At 42.9% G+C, this 23533-nt stretch overlaps 1 protein-coding gene across 2 annotated transcripts in view; it reads right to left on the bottom strand.

Annotated features, from left to right (window-relative positions):
* The window catches only part of adamts12 (ADAM metallopeptidase with thrombospondin type 1 motif, 12), a 29437-nt gene extending 6796 nt beyond the window's left edge, over positions 1 to 22641 (bottom strand). Inside the window, exons 1-17 of one of the 2 annotated variants that reach the window (XM_061672083.1) lie at positions 22379 to 22641; positions 20286 to 20635; positions 10511 to 10688; positions 9245 to 9435; positions 8153 to 8236; positions 7889 to 8013; positions 7650 to 7799; positions 6085 to 6228; positions 5682 to 5826; positions 4876 to 4968; positions 4649 to 4794; positions 4403 to 4572; positions 3443 to 3576; positions 3169 to 3289; positions 1903 to 2147; positions 1592 to 1733; positions 3 to 129 (exon numbers count right to left, since the gene is read on the bottom strand). In XM_061672083.1, the coding sequence (XP_061528067.1) occupies positions 3 to 129; positions 1592 to 1733; positions 1903 to 2147; positions 3169 to 3289; positions 3443 to 3576; positions 4403 to 4572; positions 4649 to 4794; positions 4876 to 4968; positions 5682 to 5826; positions 6085 to 6228; positions 7650 to 7799; positions 7889 to 8013; positions 8153 to 8236; positions 9245 to 9435; positions 10511 to 10688; positions 20286 to 20635; positions 22379 to 22487 (2654 nt within the window). In that variant the 5' untranslated portion in view covers positions 22488 to 22641. The remainder of the gene's footprint in view (positions 1 to 2; positions 130 to 1591; positions 1734 to 1902; positions 2148 to 3168; positions 3290 to 3442; positions 3577 to 4402; positions 4573 to 4648; positions 4795 to 4875; positions 4969 to 5681; positions 5827 to 6084; positions 6229 to 7649; positions 7800 to 7888; positions 8014 to 8152; positions 8237 to 9244; positions 9436 to 10510; positions 10689 to 20285; positions 20636 to 22378) is intronic. The other variant, XM_061672084.1, reaches the window with a different exon arrangement.
* Positions 22642 to 23533: the final 892 nt, after the last annotated feature.

Raw genomic sequence — 23533 nt, 5'->3', positions numbered from 1 at the left:
ACCTGGCAGGGCAATCCATGTTCTTACATTTCCGGTGTCTGTCTTCTGGACGGCTCTCTGGGTCACACAGAGACTCGTCTACAACGCCCACATCCGTCTCAAAGCAGCGTGCAGGCTGGTGCTGTTCACCTAAGACAGGAGGTATATGGTCTGATAACACTTAAGCTTTTCAAAATACAATCACAATCTTCCTACTCCCATCTAAGTAAAGCAAAACGAAACAGAACAAGAGCACTAAGAAAGCGCATACCAGCACTAAGCCCAAGCAGTGTCCCACAAAGTGTCTGGGATATATGCCTGGATCTAAAATTACATGCACTGTGGATCCAGAACAGATATCCAGAACAAAAACAAAAAAATGTACCGGCATTACCAGATAACTAGCAACCCTTTATGGCTCAGTGACTGTTTTTTGTCAATGTCTTTGTGTCTCAAAAGTGTTCTCTGTCAATTGATTGTCTGTTGTCGTACTAGAGCGGTTCCAATTACCGGAGACAAATTCCTTGTGTGTTTTTTGGACATACTTGGCAAATAAAGATGATTCTGATTCTGATCAGATCAGATCTGGATCAAGATTTCATATCTTGGTTCAGAGACAAATATATCACTGAAATTTGTGCATGTCCATGGTACTACTGCATAAACCTACCATTCTTTAATGAAGTTTTAGGAGTGCATTTTTACTTCCCATTTTTGAGCGGTCGTACAATGATATCTGTGCTCTGAGTTTTACCAGTTGATGCTCAAATGTCAAGTAACACACACACTACCCTAAACCAAAATCTTGCATAGTAAAGTACGTTACACGTTTCTAAATACGTTACACGTTTAAAGATAATTGTTGAAAATGTACAAACACTGATAACTGTGTAAAACTGAATTGTGGAGATTTAGCTTTAAAACAGATTTTTTCAGATTTTTTTGTGTTTCAGATTATATCTTCCCTTTGGATAGTCCCCTGGGGTGGCCACTTTAAAATGCACCTGGTTGTCGGGCATCAATGTGCACACATCATAGAGAGAAAGGCAAAGGGGTTAGTCAGATGTGACAGAGAGCGCCTCGTTGTTGGCCGTCATTGCGCGCACGTCACAGGAAAATAGGCATAAGAGCGAGGGGGGAAAAGTCTGATGTGACTGACAGCGTGTGGAGCGGGGCTTTGTGTTGGCATGGCCACTTTAGAGCGCCTCGTTGTCGTGCCGTGGAAACCCCCACAACGACCCGGTGGGATGTATTCTAGCCACTGGAGGCTTTAATCAGCTACATTTTCTGAGCTCAAACATGTAGTTACAGTATGTGGAGACATGAGAACGATGCGAGAGGAAGTAGCATCCATTTTTCTGGTTGCTGCAGTGGTATTTGATTCACAGTTGAGACGGGCGTGGTTTCATGCAATCAGCAGACACACTCACAGCGTTTGGGAGCGGAGACAATGGTTTGATTTTTGATGCTTTTGAAGCCTCATTTTATATATTTGCGGATTTTTTTTTTACATCATTAACATTTGCCGTAGTTGCTAACAACACTTCTGTGTGGTGTGTCATATTTAGAGGACATATTTCCACTTTACCGGGACTTTAAACACAGGACTGACCTAGTCCACAGGTGGTGCTGCAGTCTGTCCATGCGCCGTGTCTCCACCTGTAAATTGGTTTGATGACCTCATTTCCTGTCTCTTTGCTCTTCTTAATGGTGTACTCATACTTGAGTCCTGGGTTATTCTCCTGAAACAACAACTGGACAATCGCATGGACTATGATGCAAATAATCAGGCAGGGACTTTTGTCAGTTTTCTAAACTGATGCAAAGCTGGAGCTAAAATGTCAGTTCTTGTATCTATCCAGCCATTTTCTATGTACACATTTGTGTTGACACCCTTCAAGTAGTATCTTTGAATGGGCATACCTGGAGCACGACTGGCTCCTTGGTGGGTCCAGGTGCAGTGAGGTTCTCCATGTTCCCGCTACGTTCATAGTAGAAGGTTGTCCCACCGGCCTGGTACTCCCCATTCCACTGGATGATGTAGTTGCCGTTGAGAAAGTAGTCCTCCGAGCCCTGTCTCCTCAGAGCCAGGAAGTTACCTGCCTCCTCAGTTTCCTTCACCAGGATGTCCCGGGCCCCCTCGGGTATCACGCCCACGTCCACGTACCCTGCGAGAGATGGGAGTGGGGCGGGGGGTGGGGGTCTGAGTCACAGCGAGGTAATGGATGGCCCACCATGGCTGCTGGTGCACGCACATCCAGACTACCACAGCCTCTCTCTGATCTTTAATAGAGGGTGGGCTCAGTCTGTAGGGCTGGTTGGCATGTGTGTGTTCAGCGTGGGGGGCACTGCCCTGTCTCTGCTTTTTATTGTATGTGAATGGGGGGCTGAATGGCGGAGGAGCAAGCAACTGGGTGTGGGTCTGTGGATTTTAACGATGTTTGTGGGAAGGTGTGTGTGTCTTTCTGTGTTTGTGCAGCCGAGGAAGGGGCGGTGGGGGTCTTGCACTTATGTCTAGGCCTTTTGAAGTGTTACACATCTGGCTGGTTATCTGGGAAGGATGCCGTGCCCAACAAGAGAGGGAGAGAACCTGGGCACGAGGGACATTCTTTATCCTTTAAAGGCCTTTTTATCTTTGAAGCTGCCTTGTGAGTTACACTTTACACAACATAGACACCCGTCCCCAAACAAGAAGAACAGGAAAAATAGCTGCACCATCTCACCAGATCTCATACATAGCAATACATCTAGCTCAGCTTCAAAGCGATACAATGACTGGATCAGTCAGAATCCTTTAAGGTCCGGTGCAAGCTTGTCAAGAAAGGCTCCTCACAAAGAGCTAAGTATGGACACTGAGAAGGTAAGTCATGTATTTTCGCATGGGGAAGTGGTACATGTGTCTGTGTCCTTCCTGCTCAGTACAAAATGGCTAAGCGCTTGTTCAGTATTGTGGAGAAGCCCAAGTCTATCCCTGCTGACTTTGGGTGAAAGGCAGACTACACCCTCAATTGGTCACCAGTCAATCGAAGGGAACATAGAGACAGACAACCATTCACAAACACACACAGATTCTCTTTGAGCAGGAATCCATCCCATGCTGTTGCAATGGATTGGGTTTGACCTTATTTGTAAAAAATGATGGGAAGGGATCTAGTCCATGTGCTGAGGTATCCTACCCATTGAACTCACCGACGCCTTCTCCCTCCTCAAAGGACTTGTAGACCGTCTTGCAGCTCGTGCCGTCACCCAAACACACTCCGCAACGATCCTCCACTGCGTTTGAGTCGATGCCATAATCACAGCCCACCTCCTTAGGACAAAACACATGTATATACGTCACCCAAAACTCATTAAATAACAATAAAGACAAGAAACGTCCATGAATCTGCAGTAATATTGCAAGGTGTTTCATAACTTGCCATACCTCCCCAGCCTCTCTGAGTCTCTTACCCAGGCACACTACCTTGCACACTCCGTTGACGCAGATGTTTCTGGAGTTGTTGTTCATGAAGCACGGTGTTCCGTCAGTCACAGTGTCGAGCATCTTCTCCGAAAAATACTCGGTGTCGGGCCGGCAGTGCAGCTCGCAAGGGTTCACTGCAGGGAGACGGGGAGGAATTGACATTGTAATGTATCACACGTATTTTCCGTGAGCGCAGAGGCAAAAGTGGGAATAAAATGTACATAGTTTATAGTAATACTGTGCATTATTGTAGGTTTAAGAGTTTAAGAAGTGATTGAGAGTAAAGAAAGTGTTTACAAGAGTATGGTAGAATAATTATGGGGAGGTTCATACAGCTTTAAAATATGTATAAATGATCAAAAATCGGTGGTCGCTACTTTACGGATGTCACAGACTGCGGGGGTGGTCTGGAACCTAACCCCGGATAAACGAGGGATTACTGTAACTCATTACAAGTTCTACTTTTACATTAGAGTATTGTACTTTGCCAAACACTTTATGACCCGCAAAGGCCACTGTACTCATGTGCGTAGGCCCCTCAGTCTAGCTAATATCGACGAGCAAGAACAAATTAACGAGTTTTTTTCCCCCCCCCCCCATAAGAAAACAACTTAATGTTGATGCAAATAAAACTTTATGTTTATGTGCACTATTGGAGAAGAGGGGCAGCAAAGTATGCAATGAATGCAAAAGTTATTGCAGTGCATTCTGGGACTTGTATTATCAGCAGTGTTTAAAAATGGTCAAATGTATGATAATTACAACTATCATCAGTGTATTTAGGGGGAGAGAAGATGCAATTAGTCCGGTGTCTTAACGGGTCTAAATAAACCCACGGCAAAAAAAATACAAGTTAAAGCTGTGAGTATTCCATTGTAAATGCTGCCCCCTACTGGAAGACATACAGATAGCATACACACCAACTTGTAAAGCTTGTGTGGGGTCTGTCTGAGTACTCACAGGGGTTAGCCACAGGAATCCACTTGTAGAGCTCGTTGTGGTAGGGCACAGTGTCAAACTCACTGCACAGCATCTCTCTAAACGTGGGATTATCCTTCTGGCAGGGTCTTGTGTTACACGTCCGATAGCGCTTCCTCTCCCCCGTGCAGTACTTCCCCCCGAACTCTGGCCTGTGGGGAAGTTGGAATATTTCATAGCGTGCAGACTTTGAAGTATAAAACTAGATGATGTAAAATGAGCTCTTACTTGGGGTTGTTACATTCTCTCTCTGCTGACTGAACTCCAGTCCCACAAGTCCTGGAGCAATGAGACCAAGTAGTCCATTGTCCCCAGCCTCCATTCACTGTCTCAGGCAGTTTACCTACAATCACACACTCTCCAGAGATACACCACTGAGGTGAAAGCACATGACATGCGGTTATGAGGGGACAAATACAAGCCAGGAGCATCCTGAAGGAGTTTGGCAATTATACCTTCTCTGGTCCACAACGAGTCCCATCAATAGGCGAGTCCAGTTTAGAGCGACAAGAGCCATTCACAGAGCACCAAAGAATCTGGCAAATGTTCTAAAAAAATGACATGAATCACCAGCAATTAGACACAGATACGAGTGACTGGACCTAGGAGTTTTTTCGCGATACAAGCAGTCGTTTGCATGAGTTTTTGCTTTGACTTGTGAGCAAAAAGTTGCAGTTAACTGAACTCACTTCACAACAAGGAGCAGTTTGGCAAACACCGAATAATTCTTCTAAAAAGAGACTTCGAGCTGTTTATTACCACTACCAGTTGAAGTTTACTATTAAACTAAACATAAAACAAAGAGAATTACACGATATGTATTGAAAACAACCACATAGCATTACCTCAGTAAAGTCCATTTAGCTTAATGCTAACAGACAATGCAAAATGCCATAAAAGGGCTAACAAATAGCATCGATGTTGCAGCCTTAAAACTCCGTACGCAACAGATATTCGTCTCTATAGACAGTATCTGTATGTCTGTATTATAATGGCCCCGGGTGGCCAAGGCGAGCGCACATGAAGGAGCAGCACAATGTACATTGACTTGAAGCAAAAACTGTGGCAAAAACTGTTTAATTCTTTACATTAAATTTAATTATGTTTTTACAAAGTACAATATTCTAAAGTGCTAGTTACCTTATTAAAAACACATTAACTTGGGTAAGACTCCGCTGAAGTCCCAGGCACCAAATGAACGGTGCGCCACTTATAAGTATTCATGATTTACTTTTAAGTTGATCACATTGCAATGACCTACATCCACCTCGTTGCAGAAGGTGGCATTGGGCCCGTACTGGAGCTGACACTGGTGGTGCGTGGTGTAGCGAACGCCGAGGCGCGCCAAAGGCGTGGTCAGGTCTCTTTTGGAAGGACGATCATCCAAACAGAAACCCCATCCACGACTGTCAGAAAGGACAATATGAAGGTGATTTATAAAAAAAAAAAAAGAAAACATTTTTGACGTATGATAATTTTATAGCAGTTTGTTTGAGGAGAGCACAAGGATTAAGTGGACTGATAAAATATACTTCAAGGTCCATAAATTGACTTGACATACGGTGGCACAATAATCCCTTAAAGACCTTATAAGATGGCCACTGATTTGACTCTAGGGTCATAAAGAGAACAAAAGCAAAGTGTGAATGTGTATGGGGGCTCACTCGAGGAAGCGTGTGATGTAGTCCTTAGAGCAGGACGACCAAGTGAGAGGCGAGCTGTCGTACATCAGCTGTCTGGACATGATGAACGGGTGCCTCCCTCCCACCTCGCAGTCGTTCCCTTGGCCGTCGTGATGGATTCCGAAGCTGCGCTCCAGCACATCCGACAAGAAGAACAACTGCTCTTTTACGAGAATTCTGTCAGATATGAGCTGCTCGTTTTCTGTGCTATTTACTATTCTTCGACAAATACCTTACAGTATTAGGTATTTGTGTCTATTACAACTTTAATTCCAGTTTCATTACCAACTGCATAGTATGTATAGTCCTGTTGATGCATGTACAAGTATCCAGGGGATATAAAAAGTCTACACACCCCTGTTCAAATGCCAGGATTTGGTGATATACTGTATGTCACATTCAAACTTATTTTAAATGGGTGTCCGGACACACCCGCCACCATATAAAGTGCATCTATTTAAACGCGAATAAAGCCAAATATGTTCTAGTAGGCTTTTCCTGACATGTTTTGTTGTTGCTTTCTAGCCGAAGATTGAAGGTTTTGTGCTAACGCCGACTGCTAGTTGGAACTGTTCATAATTCCCTAAATTGTGACCAAGGCCGCAGTTCCAGCTAAGGAAAAACAACTCCAAAGCATGATGCTGTCCCCACCATGCTTCACTCTAGGTATCGCTCACTTTTGGTACTTGAAATCTCCCAAACACATGTGGGAAAATGTGTCGAAATCGATGTTGATGTCGGCCCCTTGGCAGCCTCCCTGACCAGTTTTCTTCTCCTGTTTTCATCAATTTTGGACGGTTGTCCTGTTCTTGGTAATATCACTCTTGTGCCATATTTTCTCAGCTCTGTGATGACTGTTCTCACAGTGTTCCATAGTATATTTAATTCCTTGGAAATTCTTTTGTACCATTTTCATGACTGACAACTTTGAACAATGCGATCCCTCTGATGCTGTGTAAGCTCTTGACCATGCCTTGTGCTGAAAGATATGACTACATATATGTCAGGAAAAGCCTACTAGATCATCTGCACTTTATTTGGGGTTTTTGGTGGCAGGTGTGTGCTGTCTCCCGTAACATGAGTTTGATGTGAATGTTAATTTCATTGTCTTTTGATTCTGAAAATACATTTTCAGGTCCCACAGAGTTCCATCCATCCATCCATTTCAACACCGCTTATCCTGGTTAGGGTCGCGGGACGCTGGAGCCTATCCCAGCTGACTTCGGGCGAAAGGCGGACTACACCCTGAACTGTTCGCCAGTCAGTCGCAGGGCACATATAGACACGGACAACCATTCGCACTCACATTCACACCGTCACTGAGTGGGAACTGAACCCATGCCGCCTGCATCAAAGTCAGGCGAGTGTACCACTACACCATCAGTGACTTCCCACAGAGTTTATGGCATGCAAAGAATTTTGTAATACAAAGGTGGTGGCCGAGGACAGATGCCTTCAATTTGGGATAGCCATCACACATTATGGCTTTCAAATGCAGCTTCCAATGGACGCAAGCACTGAATTGGCCACGACCCACAGACACGCACCTATGACCCATCTCGTGGGCGATGGTGAAGGCCACCGGTAAGCCCGAATCCTCGTTGATGTTGCAGCTGCGGTGCGGTTGGCACATGCCAGAAAGATGAGACAGGCCTAAGGTCTCGCAGGGTTGGTTCATCCCGGCACAGATGTCCTTCCTTGGAGTCCAATCACAAACCAAGGAATATTTGTGTGTGTGTGTGTGTGTGTGTGTGTGCGCGCGCGTGCGCGTGTGTGTGTTCCTTGCCTGGTGACCAACATAGCCAGGTCATGATGGGCGGGATGTGTGTCACTCTGTGGATTTAAGTTCTTCTGCCAGGCACAGAAGCTGGACAGAGTGGTGTCTGCATGGTGGACGATCTTCAGGCCTTTCTGTGTGGTCGAAATACCATTACAACACCACTTGAATTGAACAAATGTAGAAATATTTATATTTTGTTTCCCTAATTCAAATTACAGTACATGTATTGTGAAAAAAAGAGAGATTTAAAAGCCTCATCAGTATCTTTACCTCATCTCCCTGTAGTAGAATCAGACGAACCAAGAGGACGTGGATGGCATTCCCAATGCTGGCGTCGTGGAAGATGCCCGCCACCTTGCCAACATACATTTCAAAGGGAAATATTATGGAAAAGTGGACCTTTAATTGATTTTATACAAATAGTTGAGTCTCTGCACTCAAATTAAACAACCAATTCAATCTTTTGTTACCTGCCTATTTCTGAAAATGTGTCTGTGAGCAAGCCGTTCTGCTCTACTGTTATGTAACAGTGAGGCTCACTGACATAACAACTGACTCCCCCCCAACCCCCGCTGACTTTCTCCACCTGTGACATGATGAGCAGGCTTGCCAAAGATCCAGAACCATGCAGAAATACCCACAAGCCCCACGAGTGCAACGACCCCGTGTATCATGTCAAAGCCAAGAGGTAAGCAGAGCTTCGATGAGATTAGCCTTAACTAACAGGATTAGTTTCTGATAAGCGGCACTAACTTGATTGCTCGGTGAACCGTGAGTTATTTCTGTTTGGTGATGTATCCATCAGAATCAGAAGTGCAGTGATTCCTAACCAGTGTGCTGTGGCACATTAGTATGCCATGAGAGACCACATACAGTATTTTTGTTCATCTATCTATGTTGGCAACGTATAATGACAGGCAGAACAGAAGGTGCATAAATAACATATATATATATATCCACTTTTTGTGAAAAGTGTATGGTGTGGTGTGCCATGACCAGTATGAGAAAGTGAGTGATAATCCAAAATTTAACACACCTGCACTTCTGTCACACCTGAAACCCTTTACCAAAAACGAGTCACATGACACCACCAGTGAGGGAAAACTGGCTAATTGGACCCAATTTGGACATTTTCAGTTAGGGGTGTACTCACTTTTGTTGACAGCGGTTAATGGCTTTGTGGAGATCGTAAATATACACTGCTATACAAGCTGTACGCTAACAACTTTACACTGTAGCAAAGTGTCTTCAGCATCGTTGCATGGAAAAATATCTTGAAATATTTGCAGAAACTGGAGGTGTGTATTCACTTGTGAGATATTGTATGTCTTCTTTAAATATACAGTAACAAAAAATGCCCACCATGTTCATGATGGTGAAGATGTAGGACTCCACATTGTCGCTGCCGTGATATTCGATGAGCTTGGAATCGGCCACCACCATGGTCTCGACCCAGCGCTCCCTGCTGACCGAGCGCCGGGAGCGGGACTGCGTCGGACCGTGCTCCCACTCCCACTCCTCCCTCTCCCTCTCCAGCCGCACAAAGTCGCCATCTGAGGCGTACGTGGGAAAACTATTGGAGACCTCTAAAGCGTTTTTCTCAACAGTCATTTTAACATTAGCAACATTTTGGCAAAAAGCGCCGATGCAAAAATTTGTTTGTCATCCTCCATGAACCAGGATTTAGCCTGCTAACTAACAAACATGGACACACAACTGCATATGCAACACACATTCTAGTCCATTTTGCAAAATCAACAAATATAATGGTGGATGAGGACATGTACTGTATCCAATATTGTACAGTATATTGATAATGTTTTGAATTTCAAAACTTTTTCCGCCATTAGTGTGACCTATAACCTGAAAGACTCAATCGAAAAGAAAAATGACATCTTTTCGAAGTGGAAAGTAAAAATCCACTTTTTAAATCACCAAAAACTGGTGCTTGAACAGGGGTGCGCAGACTTTTTATATTCACTGTGTAGCACTGCCAAGAGAATAAAATCTCACTGGTACAAGAAAAAAAATTAATGAGGAGAAAAAGTTCTGACAATATAATTGAAATGTTAAAAGTGTAAAGTCATAATATTATGAGGGAAAAAATGTTAGCTTTTTCAATCCTTAATAGTTCTCATATGTTTATGCTCATAATATTATGACTCTATTTCCATAGAATTACGACTTTATTTGGGTAATACTCAACTTTATTATCGAAAATTATTCTCATAATATGACAACTTTTTCCTCAAAAATTATTCATTTTGTAACATTATACTTTTAAAAAAGCTGACTTTTTCCTCATATAATTACTTTTTTTTTTCTTCACTGTAACATTGCTAAAACAACTCATCTAATGGTGGCTTCAGACATTTGCACTTCCTTCACTTTCCTTTGAATTCTGCTTGCATGTACTCCAAAGTATTAGGGCCACAATGGAAAAAAAGACAGTGTAAAATCACAATAACAAAAAAGTTTTTAAAAAATAATAAAATTAGTAGAGTAGTATAATTCCCTCCCCCCCCTTTTTTTTTTTTTTTTTTTTTTAATACTGTTGCCCTGATACTACTTTGTACCCCCCTGCCTAAACAAGTGAAAAGATTATCAGTTGGAAAAGCAGACAAATACCTGTTACTCCGCACGGCCTGGGTGTCTGTTCGCCCTCGGCGCTGCGTTTTCCCCTGTGCGTTACCGTGACAACTCTCGGGAAGATGATGTGCGGCTCTGGGGAACCTGCGGGATCACTCGGAGATTTTGGGAGCGGCTCAATGAAAAAGTGTCCCTCCGGCAGGGAGAAGAAGCCTCTCTGTTGGGGAGAGAAAAATGCATGTGTGATGAGGCTGATATGTGATTATGGGCAATTTTATTATTATTATTATTTTTTATTTTTTTTACTGTATTGACACAGCTCAGTTACATGAAGATTCTTTTCCAACAAGAAGTTAAGACGCCAACTTATAGGATCCCCAGAAAAAGGTCGTTTCTCAGTCAATTTAATCATTATTCATCAGGTGAGCTGTTAGACATCCCTCCCTTTCTCCTTTTCCACCCCCCGCAGGCACATTCTGTCTGCAATAAAGCGACGTCTTGCCAAGTATGCCATGCAAGTTCTTACTGGTGTAGCACTTGCCTTTTTCTGACACGCACACACAAAGGTACGTAGACACACACCCTCCAAGCACAAACAAAGAAGTATTTCAGAGGCATAAAAGAAAGTTCTGGATATTTTTCTTTAGGAGTGGACTTGACATCTCGTGTTAAGTATCTTTTTCACCTCTGGCCCAGGCTAAAGGCGATCTTCATCAATGTGGTTATGTGTGGACGTTCAGGTTGTATGCGAATGTGAGTGTGCAGTCCAAACAAGCCTAGACTGGATTAACTTCTCACTGTCTTTCAAGCCACTTGCATGAAAGATGGCCAAATAATGCTCAATGAGATAATCTAATGCGATCCAATACAAGAGCTGTATATTCCATTTTCATAATGATATTGAACATTTTGCATGTGTCCCTAAAATTGCTGTCCACCCTGTCAATATGGTGTACATTCTCTTTTTAAAAACACAACCAGCATTTTGTCTTTCTTCAATGGAGGCTGAAACAGTAGTTGCACAATAAATATTGACTTATGTTTCGAAATTTTTAATCATCATTATGCGTGTAGTTGGATAATAGTTATTAAAATATTTTAGAAATTTGAAAGCTATTTGTTAAACAGTACACATTCAGCTTGCTAACTAGTGAAGGTCCACCATGTGCTCTTTAAATGCCAACATTAGCCAAAAATGTCCACCCTGTCAGCAAGCTCGCATCTTTTGCTGTTTTTTACTATCTGCACTTCTATTTTACTACTACAGAGTGTGATAATCTTTGCCGCAGCTGCAGAAAGTAGCAACAATAATATGTACAATTGTGGTTTGCATTGGTGTTGAAATAAACCGCATTTTACAAAGAGGTGTCTATAATATTTTCCTGGTCCTTGCATCCGATTGGCCGGTTTCTTCAGTGTGTGAGGAGCCAAAAGCAGCTGTGAAAATTCAGGCCATGTGCTATGTCCTGCTTCTCTGCAGCGCTCCAGTTATGCACAGTTTAAATTTTCTAGGTCATCCTGACCACTTTCATAAGCGGGGGGGAAAAAAAATTCCCCAAACATGTTCATTCAAAGATGTGCACAGGATATCATTTTTCCTTTAGGGGGGGTAGTTCACAGAGTTCATTTGGGGTGCCTTTGTAAAATAGGCCACCATGGTAAAAACATGAGTCAGCTATTTTTTTTTTTCGAGGGATGGGAGAATCTCTCTGAATGTTCTGAACTCCTGATTCTATGCCATTGTCACAATGAACAGAATAATGCTGCTGTGGATGTAGGTCAGCTTCCCAGACCACACTTTTTACTTCTTAAGACGGCAAACAAGCAATACACTGCATTTTGCCTCAAATGCTTCAAAACATTATGATTCAATTCCACCCAATCGACAGAATTCATATGGATCAATTATTATGCCCAAGACAGATCAGCGATGATCAAATTGTAATAAGAGTACCACAAGTGGTATGTGGGCTTGCACAAGTAGTCGAGTATATTTTTTTTACCTTTCAAGCACAGTGCAGTTTTAAAATACAATTCAGTTGTATTTAACTTAAGTACAATAATTTTGCTTTTAATCTCTAATTTTTGTTTTAAACATTTTATTGGAAGTGCCATTTTTATTTACGTTATGTGCAAAACATGTTAAATTGAATCATTTAAGTAGGTTCCCCCCCCCCCCAATTGTCCATTATTCAAGTGCATGTGTTAATGTTCAAACTGTGCATAATATTAAAGTGTCTTAAAATAACAAATATACTTTCAAGGACTAAAACCACTGCCATACATACTTGTCTTTGTCCTGGCTGCTCCAAACTATAATTCTTAAAAGAACAGAACGTGCGCTTGAAAGTGAGCTGTGTTATTTCTTGATGGTAACAGTTAAAGCGACGCTGCTTAATTAGACAAAACCGGACAATTGCGAACAAATGACAGTGGGTGACTGACCCTCGCAGACCCGCCCAAAAATGTGAGGCCTGGCGTTCTTATCGGGGAAACGTTTTGAAGCGCCACCTATATTATTTTATTGAATCACAAACAACCTGCCGCTGTAGTCAATGAAAAAGCAAATTGCCCTGCAATGCAGATGTATCCATTTTATTTTATTTTCCATAAAATCATCCATTTTCCATAGTGGTTATTCTCATTAGGGTTGCGGCTGAGCTGGAGCCTATCCCAGCTGAATGAAAAAAAATACAATTGTTTTGGCGCTCGTCCTTATTAGGGTCAGTCAGTGGCAGTCCTTGCTTGAATGGGGCCCTGTGCGAGACCCCCCTTTCGACCGCGACTATATGTAAGTACAACTTGCATACAACTACCATTACACAACGAGGAAACACAAACAACAATTAACATTAACGATAAAAGGCATACTGGGATGCCTGGTGTCAACTTCCCCAACGCTCAACAGGGAACTGTACTTCCCAGCATGCCTAGCGACATTTTGTGAATTTTGCGTTAGGAATTACGTGTTTATTGTTAACGGATGAGAAACATTTTGTGGAAATTGGAACATGTTGGCGGTCGTGTTCCATGTTGGTGGCTCTACCGTACGGAGCAGTTTTATTTCTTGCATCCCCACCCAAAGTGAGAAGAAATTAAATAGGGAGGAAAACATTTAGCGAATGGCCTTTGGCTACAAGTGTTGAAGGACTCATCCACAAAGCATGTAAGCTGATACATCCCCGGTGAATGTGACGGACGTTTCCCAGAGGTTCTGTGCACAACTCACAGCTGATTTCACTGCTCTCACACTCTCTTTTACTGTCAGCCCGTTCTCACGTTAGCAGATAAAGCTCGCAAGACAAAACACAGACAAACACACGATGTGCTGTATGAAACCTAGGTTTCCTGCACGTTTCTTGGGCTTTCGCTGCTATCGGACCACCATGTGATCTCCTATACTATATATGTGCAGTTTTGAACTTCCAAAGAGCAAAGCAGGTGGTGGAGTGCAGATGGGCCGGGAAGGAATCCTACAAGGAGGCCCATCCAAACGCATTGCTCTGCTTGATTGATATGATCTGCAAAGCGAATGTACATCTGGGCTTGTGCACTCTTTTATTGACACTACCTGTGCTCCGCAAATGACCGTGTGCACCCGTCAGTGGTGGGAAGTAACAAAATGCAAAAAGTTTTGGTCCTGTACTTAAAGACCTTGTAAAGTGAATTCAGAGATTTGTTTGGAAATACAGTTTACGTTTGAAGATGAATGCTGAAAACGTCTAAAGACCGAGAACTATATAGTCCTGATTTGTGGCGCTATAGTATTAAACAGTTATTCACCATTTCAGTTTTCCTGATTTTATGGGTGTGAGTAAAACAGCGCTGCTTAATGCATCTCGGTCGTGCATGAGTCGCCCTTTCCCATTATATGAAAACATGAGCGCCTTCTTTCGTACCAAAGGTTATCCGCACCAATTGCGACGTGCAGTTAGCTAGCCGAGCTATGCGTACACCCCGAAAATGCATTTTCCCTGAGGAGAGTCCGCTGGCATGGCCGCTTTAGCGTGCCTCGTTGTCGGACATGAGTGCGCACGTCACGCAGAGAAAGTTGGAAGTGCTAGGAGAGTCACGTTCCTTCTAATCCATTCTTTGTCAACATTATTAGTTCAACCTCCACGGATGACGACAACATAAAAAAGGTGTAAATAGAACGAGGTAGTCAGCTGCAGTTGAGATAGTGATTGATTGAGATCTTGGGGCCTTATAAGGAAGAAAAAAAGGGGACAGCAACAACATGGAGGACTGAGAAAAAACAGATTCAGAGAAGCAAGATATTCCCCATCTGTGGCTTTATTGAAGAGAATTTTGGATGATGTTGGCTCAAAAAGGATTTGTGGTAAATGCGTTGTCACATGCCAGTATACAGTAAAAAGCACCTGTCATTGTCCTGTAATTCTGTCTGGATGCTGTGTTGTTGTTTTTTTCCAGTTGCCAAGTTGGGAGGATGTGCGGGGCCTCGTGCACAGCGGTTCTGCACGATAATCAACTAGGTTCTTAAGCGCAGGACAAACCGGAGTTAGTCGCCAAAATATTGCCGAATTTTTGCCATTGCCCTTACCTAGTTTGTGTGCCTTTTTGATTCGCCACATTTCATTCCAATTCTTTCTTTCCTCACTCACACCTACATAAATAGTTTCCAGTTTTCCTGCTTCTGTGTTTCTTTCAAAACGTGTAATTTATGCTGTGTTCCTTTGTTTGTTTCCCTAGTTTAATCCTTTTAAACTTATGTAATTAAGATTTTGTTTCGTGCTAGTTTTAGTTTGGTCTTTTCCTGCATCGTTTAGCTCCTTTACGGCTGAGTTCCTTTGTTACCACTTACCTCTTAACTTATGCAGTTAAGAGTCCGAACCTTTTGTTGGGCAAAGGTTTATCCATCTCATTTGCGTAGTATAGATTGGGTTATTAGTTTCCCTTCTCACTGACTGCGTCGAGCTGGTGTTGTGGCTCCATCTATTGGAGTTGCAATTTGTCCTTTCTATTTACTGTATCTTTTTTTGTGTCGACGTTGTGTCGTCGTAGTTTTTCTGTTAGTATTTATTCATCATCACGTTGTCGTGCTCAATTATTTCAATAAAACCTTGTATGTTTGCTGTAATGTGGTTCTCTGCTTTGTGGTCCAATGTTTAGTCTGCTCATTCGTAACACCACCAGCTTCTGCCGTTTAAAAATTCTCAGTCCGATTTTTAAAAAAAAAGCACAAGTAAGGTGTAGTTTTTATCTGTTATCACTAGCTAATTTAGTTTAGTTTTTTTTGTTATTCAGTTTACAATGTTAGCAAAGGAGCGCATTGTTTTGATAGCAGAAAAGTCAAGTCAACACTAGCTACAGGAGCTTTTTTCGTTGTGACAAGTTATCAAAATGGGTATTGTATTTATGCATCCATCCATTTTCTGTAGCGCTTACCCTCACTAAGGTCACAAGTGAGTTGGAGCCTATCCCAGCTGACTTTGGGTGATAGGCAGGGTACACCCTAAAGTGGTCATCAGTCATTCGCAAGACACAAAATACTGTAGACAAACAAGCATTTAGACTCACATTCACATCTATGGACAATTTAGAGTCCTCAATAAACCTAAAAAAAAAAACAGGTTTTTGGAATGTGAAAAGAAGCCAGAGTGCCTGAAGAAAGTCCACGCAAGCACGGGGAAAACATACAAACCCCACACAGGAAGGCCAGAGCCCAGATTTGAAACCCCCAACCTCGTAACTGGAACGAGAGTTGGATGATTACTTCTACTTTTATCAAATGTCTGTACAGGTACTACTATTTAAGTGCAGAGTGTGAGTACTTCTGCGACTATTACTTGAATCTATGTCAACTATCGATTTGCAAAAATATTTTGTCAGTTTTCCCACTCTAAATTTGGGTCTTGAGCCAAAACTCTTATGCAAGAAAAGTATGGGGCCGGTCTCTGAATCCCTGCAACCTGGAGGAAGTGTGTTTTTAATCTGAGGTGACAGGACCCATAACGTGGGTCCGTGTTGTAAATACAACAGCCATGTGGAACTGCTTTATGGCTCTTTCCTGCTTCTGTGGCTTGCAGTGTGACCAGAATAGAGTCCCCGCTGTTGGTGACCTTCGAGGACTTATTAGTGGGAAACAGGTATAGGGGAGGGGGTTGCTCATTATACAATGACCACCTTTCAACTTTCTCCCAAGAAAGCTGTTACTTATAAAGTGAGGGGATCATTACAAGAGAATTCCTTTCTGTCTGTTAGGTCAAAAGCTATTCTCATATGTCTTCGTGTCAAGAGACAAAACAAATAAACACATAAAATTGGGTGTAAGAGGTCTGAACTTGTTTGGTCTCGTAGAGCGGCGTGCCTCGGGGAATGGCCAAGCTTTGTCGGAGAACATCTTACATGACTGGAGAAGCTTCGCATGGGATCTCAGCGACTTCCAGCCAGCAGTTGTGACAGAGTCACATGTGGGTTCAATAACGGAGATGAGCTCAGTCAATTTGTTTGAACAAATGTGACTTTGCCTTCTGCTAAGGGGAAACAGACAATCTCAAACAGACAGATAATTTCATGCTTTAGCTAAAAGCTGTCTTTCGTGCCCCTTTTATTGACTTTGTGCTTATATTTTATTTTATTATTTATGCTGTTTTTTTGTTTGTTTTCAAAGCTAGTAACTATTACATCTTATTGTTTTATTTACATAGATACATACATTTTTCATATGTAAAAAAAAAAAAAAAACGGTGATCCTATAGTTCAAAAAGTTGACGTGCTAGAGAAAAACTGAGATCAGTTTTGGATTCTGCACCCAAAAATTAGTAAAACTGTTAAAACAGCTGTCAGACCGAACTCAACAAAAATTGCGTTCCCCAGTGTTATCCTGGGCAATTATCCTTTGGTATGGGATGTGTTAAGACTGATTTTTGCTCCTCAATCCACTTGGAAAATGGCCCTAACTGTTAAACCTGTTCAACATATCTGCTGGCAAATTCCTAATGGCTGTGGTCAACTTCGATTTGGGCCAAGCTACATAGGAGCACTAACATTTCAAGCAGTTGAACCAATTAAGATTGGTACATTCTCTTTTTAAAAGAAGCAAATCATTGGAACTGGTCAAACATGTTGGTGATATAGGAGGGCTGTTTACCAGGAAGAGCTTTAAAAATAAAAAATAGCCAATGTATCTCACGTCTAATGGAGAGAGGGCCAACCAACAATGAGGAGTAGTGTAGCCAGCACCAGAAATTAAACTGAGTGCTGAATGGTAAACTGAATTTAAAGGTCTGAGGGTAGTAGCAGAGGCATGTCTGTAGACTACATCACCGTAGTCCAGAACAGATTAAAAAAAAAAAAAACACCAACAATTCTCTTCCTATGAAACAGAAGAAAGCTAATCCTATTCCTATATAATATATCGGGAGACTACTGCAGTTACCAGATAAGCTAACATTGGAGTCACCAACCTAATCAATTTTGAAATGACAATGACAAAAAAAACCTATTATAATTAAGACATTAGTATTATAGCGCATGACCACAGTTTGTGGGGACAAGCTAACAGGCGCAACAATAACGTGGAGATGATTTGCCCCAAACAATATGAGGAAATGTGTAATTTCAGAAGTGCAGTATCGTGTTGCCTCTCACAGGTCAGTCTTGGTGGTACGACAAACAACTGGTTGTAGGGAGGAAGAATCATGATTGTCGGTGGAGATATGGTGTGTGTGTGTGTGTGTGTGTGTGTGGTATACTGTCTTGGTCATCTGAAGTAAGCCAAACACTAAGGGGCGTAAGCACCATCATGACAATTTTTTTTACCCGTCATGCGTAGGGTCACTCACATTTAAAAAATCAGTTACGATGTTAAATATCGCTATTGGTGTACCCCTCATAAGTTAAAGCCGTGCGACTCAGTTTCCTGAGGCTGCAGCTGGAAAGGTTTCCACCCCACACCTGCCTATAAAGTGAACTCCTCTGGGGGTTTTAACAACTGTAAACCTTCTACAACTGTGAAAATTCTGGCCAATACATCAGAATGAATTCCCTGGAGTTTGGGGTAGGGGAATATATATATATATATATATATATATTAAAAAAAAAAAAAAAACACTAGAATTCCATCTTGAAGATATGAGGTTTGAGTGACACATATCTGTGCAATGAGCTGGACTACTGGGGAGGGTCTAAAGTGGGTCAGTTGTAAATTATGCCGGAGCGGGACAGGCTGTCATTAACTTGGCTCCGGAGTCAGATGTAACAAATGAGGCTCGGCAGGGAGAGGCAGTGTAGGCCCCGCTAACATAACAGAAGGCACTTGTTGCTGTGGCACAATCAAACACGCCAAAACAGGACGAAATGTCACGTCACGTCAAATCCAAGGTACTATTTCTAATCGGTTGGGCTTCTCTGATTGGGTTCAGCTCAGTTCAGTCCAGTACTGAATGTGAGTGTAAATGGTTGTCTGTCTCTATATATGCCCTGTGATTGACTGGTGGCCAGTCCACCTGAAGTAAGCTCACCTCAACCCTGAGCACGATAAGCACTACAGATAATTGATGGATGGATGAATGACCCTACACCTCTTTGTATCAACCTGTTTTCCAAGTTATAGGAATATGCTCCAACTGAAGCCGTACCTCAGGGGACAACAAAGTAAAAGGTTGGAGCTATAGGGGATTTCAGTGACAGCGAGTGAAAGCGAGACTAAGAAGACAGGAAAGGGTCTCATGGTGTGCTTATAAGGATCAGCAGCAGCTGTCGGTGGGCCTGCAGGGCAACCGCTCTGCAAACTGTGACGGGAAGTCTTTGAAGGGCAAACTAACAGACAAGACACTGTCGGATGGAGATATTTTAGCCTCGACCACATAGGAGGGAACTAAGGCCAATATTACCTCTCTCTTACAGTCCACTAAGCAAATACAGTTGGGTGAGCACGTAAACGATAATGCCTTGCCTGTTGTGGTGTAACAATCGCTGTGGCAAGGTACCTAAAGGGTGTAGGTAGAGTGGCCGTCGTGTTTTGCTTGGTGAAGAGAGAATTGTTGGACTTTAGTTGGACAATGGGAATAGAATGAGAAGAACATTAAACACAGGCAAATACCGTGGATTTACAACACAGAAATAACTAAAACTCAGTTGCGTTTCTTATTAACGCATAATAAATGATTGCAACCAATTTTTTTAGGCCATCCTGCCTTGGAATCACAATCTAGATCAGGAGTGACTGTTAATTTAATCCACTTTGTGGAACCACTTCTTTAGTCCAACAATGCATCCATCCATTTTTTAGCACTTGTCCTCATGAGGATTGCAGATGAGCTAGAGCTTATGCCAGCTGACTTGGGTGAGAGGCGGGGTACACCCCAGACTAGTCACTAGTCAATCGCAGAGAACAGCAGACATTTGGTGAGCAGAGGGGGTTAACCTTGCACTACGAGTTGAACCCTGATGAGTCACATAGTCGACTATCACTGCGCAATGATCGTGAGAGCTCGAAGTTGGTTAATCACCAATAACAGTAGTTAATCACAAAGCACAGCTGACTTTTGCCAAGAGAAGCGGTGTACACCTTGGACTGGTCACTAGTCAAACGAAAGGCACAGCTGACTTTTGCCGAGGAAAGTGAGTTAAACCCTGAACTGGTTGACGGTCTTTCACAGGGCACAGATGACTTGGCAAGAAAAGCGGGGTACGGGATTCGAGATTCTAATCCACAACATCAGAATTTTGAGGCAGATGCGCTAACCACGAATACACCGTGCCCATGGCTTTCGTCCCCCAGCCAAAACTAAAGCGATAAGTCTTTCTAAGAGCTATAGTACATGTACTGTACTGCAACGTGATTCCTTACCAGTCCATTACATGTGCTGATGGCAGCAGTTCCCTTCACCCCAGAGACCTCCACGGTGCCGAGAAGGTGGCAGGATGTTTCCGCAGGCGTCCGCCGACTCTCGGTCCGGTTGGCGTCGCCGTTGCGCCGCTCCAGGATGTAGTCGCTTGAAAGCAGCTGATGGTTTTCGGTCAAATTGAGCAATAAAGCGCGACCTGTGTAGTTGAGCTTGTAGTAAACCTGTCCCACCGCACTCAGGTCTCGCCTGACTCGCCCATTCTTGAAATGGTGGGACAGAGAGTGGGAGATGAACTCTCCGGCAGCGTTGGTTTTCACTGGATGGATCACGGATCCTGACTGAGGCGCATCACCTGTAGAATTGAAAGCAGGGTGGTAGAGTCATATGAAATAGGAAGATAATAATTATGATTATGTATTATATGGACGAAACACCGGTGGGGCACCAACAACAAGAAAGTATGCAGTCTACGTTCCAAGAAAAATACTGTACTCAACACAATTGCTTGGACTTTTTTTTCCCTTGGGCAAGTCTCACATTTGCATGGCCACATAGGGAATGAATAATCCATCCATCCATCCATCCATTTTCTGAGCCGCTTCTCCTCACTGGGGTCGCGGGCGTGCTGGAGCCTATCCCAGCTATCATCGGGCAGGAGGCGGGGTACACCACGAACTGGTCGCCAACGAATCACAGGGCACATACAAACAAAACAACCATTCGCACTCACATTCACACCTACGGGCAATTTAGAGTTGTCAATTCACCTACCATGCATGCTTTTGGGATGTGGGAGGAAACAGGCGGGACCGGGGATTGAACCCCGCTCCTCAGAACTGTGAGGCAGACACTCTAACCAGTCGTCCACCGACGATTATTATTATTATTATTATTTAAATTTATATTTGTCTCCATTAGTTGGAGCCGCTCTAGTATAACAATAGACAGCCATTTTGACAAAAAATACTTTTGAGACATAAAAACAAACTACGGCGAGTCACTGAGCAATGAGAGGTTAAATATTTTCTTAGTCCATTTTTATCATTATGACAGCACAGTGACCTAACGGTGAGCACATCTGCCTTACAGTTGAGAGGTTTTGAGTCTGAATCTTGGCTCAGTCCCTCTTTTGTGGAGTTTGCATGTTCTACCTGTGCTTGCGTCAGCTTTCTGCGGGTACACCAGCTTCCTCCCACATTCTAAAAACATGCGTGTCAGGTTCATTGTAGACTATACTGTCCATAGGTGTTAGTGTGAATTGTTGTTTGTCCATATGTGCCCCACGATTGGCTGGCAACCACTCCTGGGTGTCCCTCAGCTCTCGCCCAAACATAGCTGGGATAGAGTCCAGCTCACCTTAAAGAGGACAAGCGCTATAGAAAATCGATTGATATAAATAATTTTTTTTTAAAACACAGGGGTACCTTGACTTGCAAGATAATTGTGTTCTTAATTGAAATGCTCTTAACCCATTCCAGCACATATCACACTGTATTGTGTAAACAACATAAAAAAAAATGAATGTAAAGAAAATAAAGTTTAACGTTGGTTTCATAGTGTAAATGCTGTATGAATTACAGTATTCGTGTGTTGAATGTGTGCCTTTAAGGGGCGTGGCCTATTGAGTGACATCAGGAGCTGAAGTCAGGTTGGCCCTGCAGCAGCTCATTTTGTATTTGCGTGTTTGACCGTTTGTCCTGTTCGTCTGAAAGTGCATCGGCAACCGTGTCTCTCCTTGTCCAAATGCAAGGGCATGACAAAAAAAACAATGACTAAGTGACATCTTGAACAGAAAAAACTTGGAACACTTGTAAGTCAAGGTGCCACTGTATAAAAAATAAATAAATACATACATACATAAATAAACTCTCTGCCACTCTATAAGGAATGAGGGGCACGGCACCACTATGGATTATGATAAATTCATTAAAATGTCAGGATTGAATCACTGCTCTGTATTATGGGGGAAAAAAAGTTAAAGGGAAAACATCTGGATTTGGTGGGGCAGCATCCCACCTGCCCTTATGCAGTTAATGCATAAGTGCAGGTTGCCTTTGAGGCATTGAGCTGAGGTGTGAATGAGCAGCACACTGACCTTGTCCTGCAAAGAGAGAGCGGTTCAAGTCTTCATGGCCGCCTGCCAGGGAGAAAACAAAGTGTTGCAGCAGCAGCAGAAGAACCGTGCACTCCTGCAACCATGTCATTATTTCATGGAACCAAACCAAAGCTGTGGAAAAGGAGTCCACGGGGGCGTCAGGAGCGACTATACTGACTGTCTCATGACATGGACGGGCTCAGGAGGAGGAGTGCGTCCTGCCTCATTGGGGGAACCGAGCGGGGCTGCACGGGGAAGGAGAAAGCTGAGGCTCTCGTGAGGAGGGAGGGCAGGAGGGAGGGACAGACAGAGGAGTGTTCTTCTGCAAAAGCCGGTGTCTGCTTTCCTTCTCGGAGGAGCAACATGGGGAAGGAGCAAAAGGATCCACTGGTTCCTGGGCTCCAACCCTGCCTCAACTTGCAGCTAGATGCTCCTCAGACACACAGCTATGCGTCATGACGCCTAATGTTATCACTACCGGCACACTCATCAACTCAATACAGTCAAACTACGAGTGCTACTACTAATAATTACAATAATAAAAATAGTAAGATAATAACAATGATGATTATAAATTAGTTTGCACCAAATCATGCATCATTTATCCTACCAATGAGTCAAGCTCGGAGGTCTCATTATTTAAAATATATATACAGTTCCACGTTTATGGCGGGGGGGTTAGGTTCCGAATTATTAAAAATTACCACGGTGTCGAATAAAATGCACCATGTGTACGTTAGTGTAGATTCTACCCAAAAAGACATAAATGGAACACTACTGTTCTCCTATATCTTTTATCTGGCAGTATGAAAGCATAAACTGCATTTTTTTCTCCAAAGAAAACATCAAACAAGAGCTAAATCGAGCGCAAACACATGCAACGTTTAAATTTTATTTTGGGTGGGGTCAAGTGCAATCCCTGACTAATGTTTGCTCATTCCACCGCTTCACTTCCACCATTTGCTTTGACCAAAGACGCTTTCTACAGGCAAAGTATGAATTACAAAGGAGACACATTTGTTTATTAGTAACCTGGGGAAACGTATTAAAGGGAATTGTTGGTTATTTTTGTAACATTGCGAGCAAGTGCTAGGACAGCATCGCCTCATGTAAATTACAAATAAGGTCGCCACCTTTTTGAGTTTCTCTCTTGAC

The sequence above is a fragment of the Phycodurus eques genome, chromosome 3, assembly GCF_024500275.1.
Source record: "Phycodurus eques isolate BA_2022a chromosome 3, UOR_Pequ_1.1, whole genome shotgun sequence".
Classification (NCBI taxonomy): Eukaryota; Metazoa; Chordata; class Actinopteri; order Syngnathiformes; family Syngnathidae; genus Phycodurus; species Phycodurus eques.
This window is presented reverse-complemented; position numbering and strand designations above follow the sequence as displayed.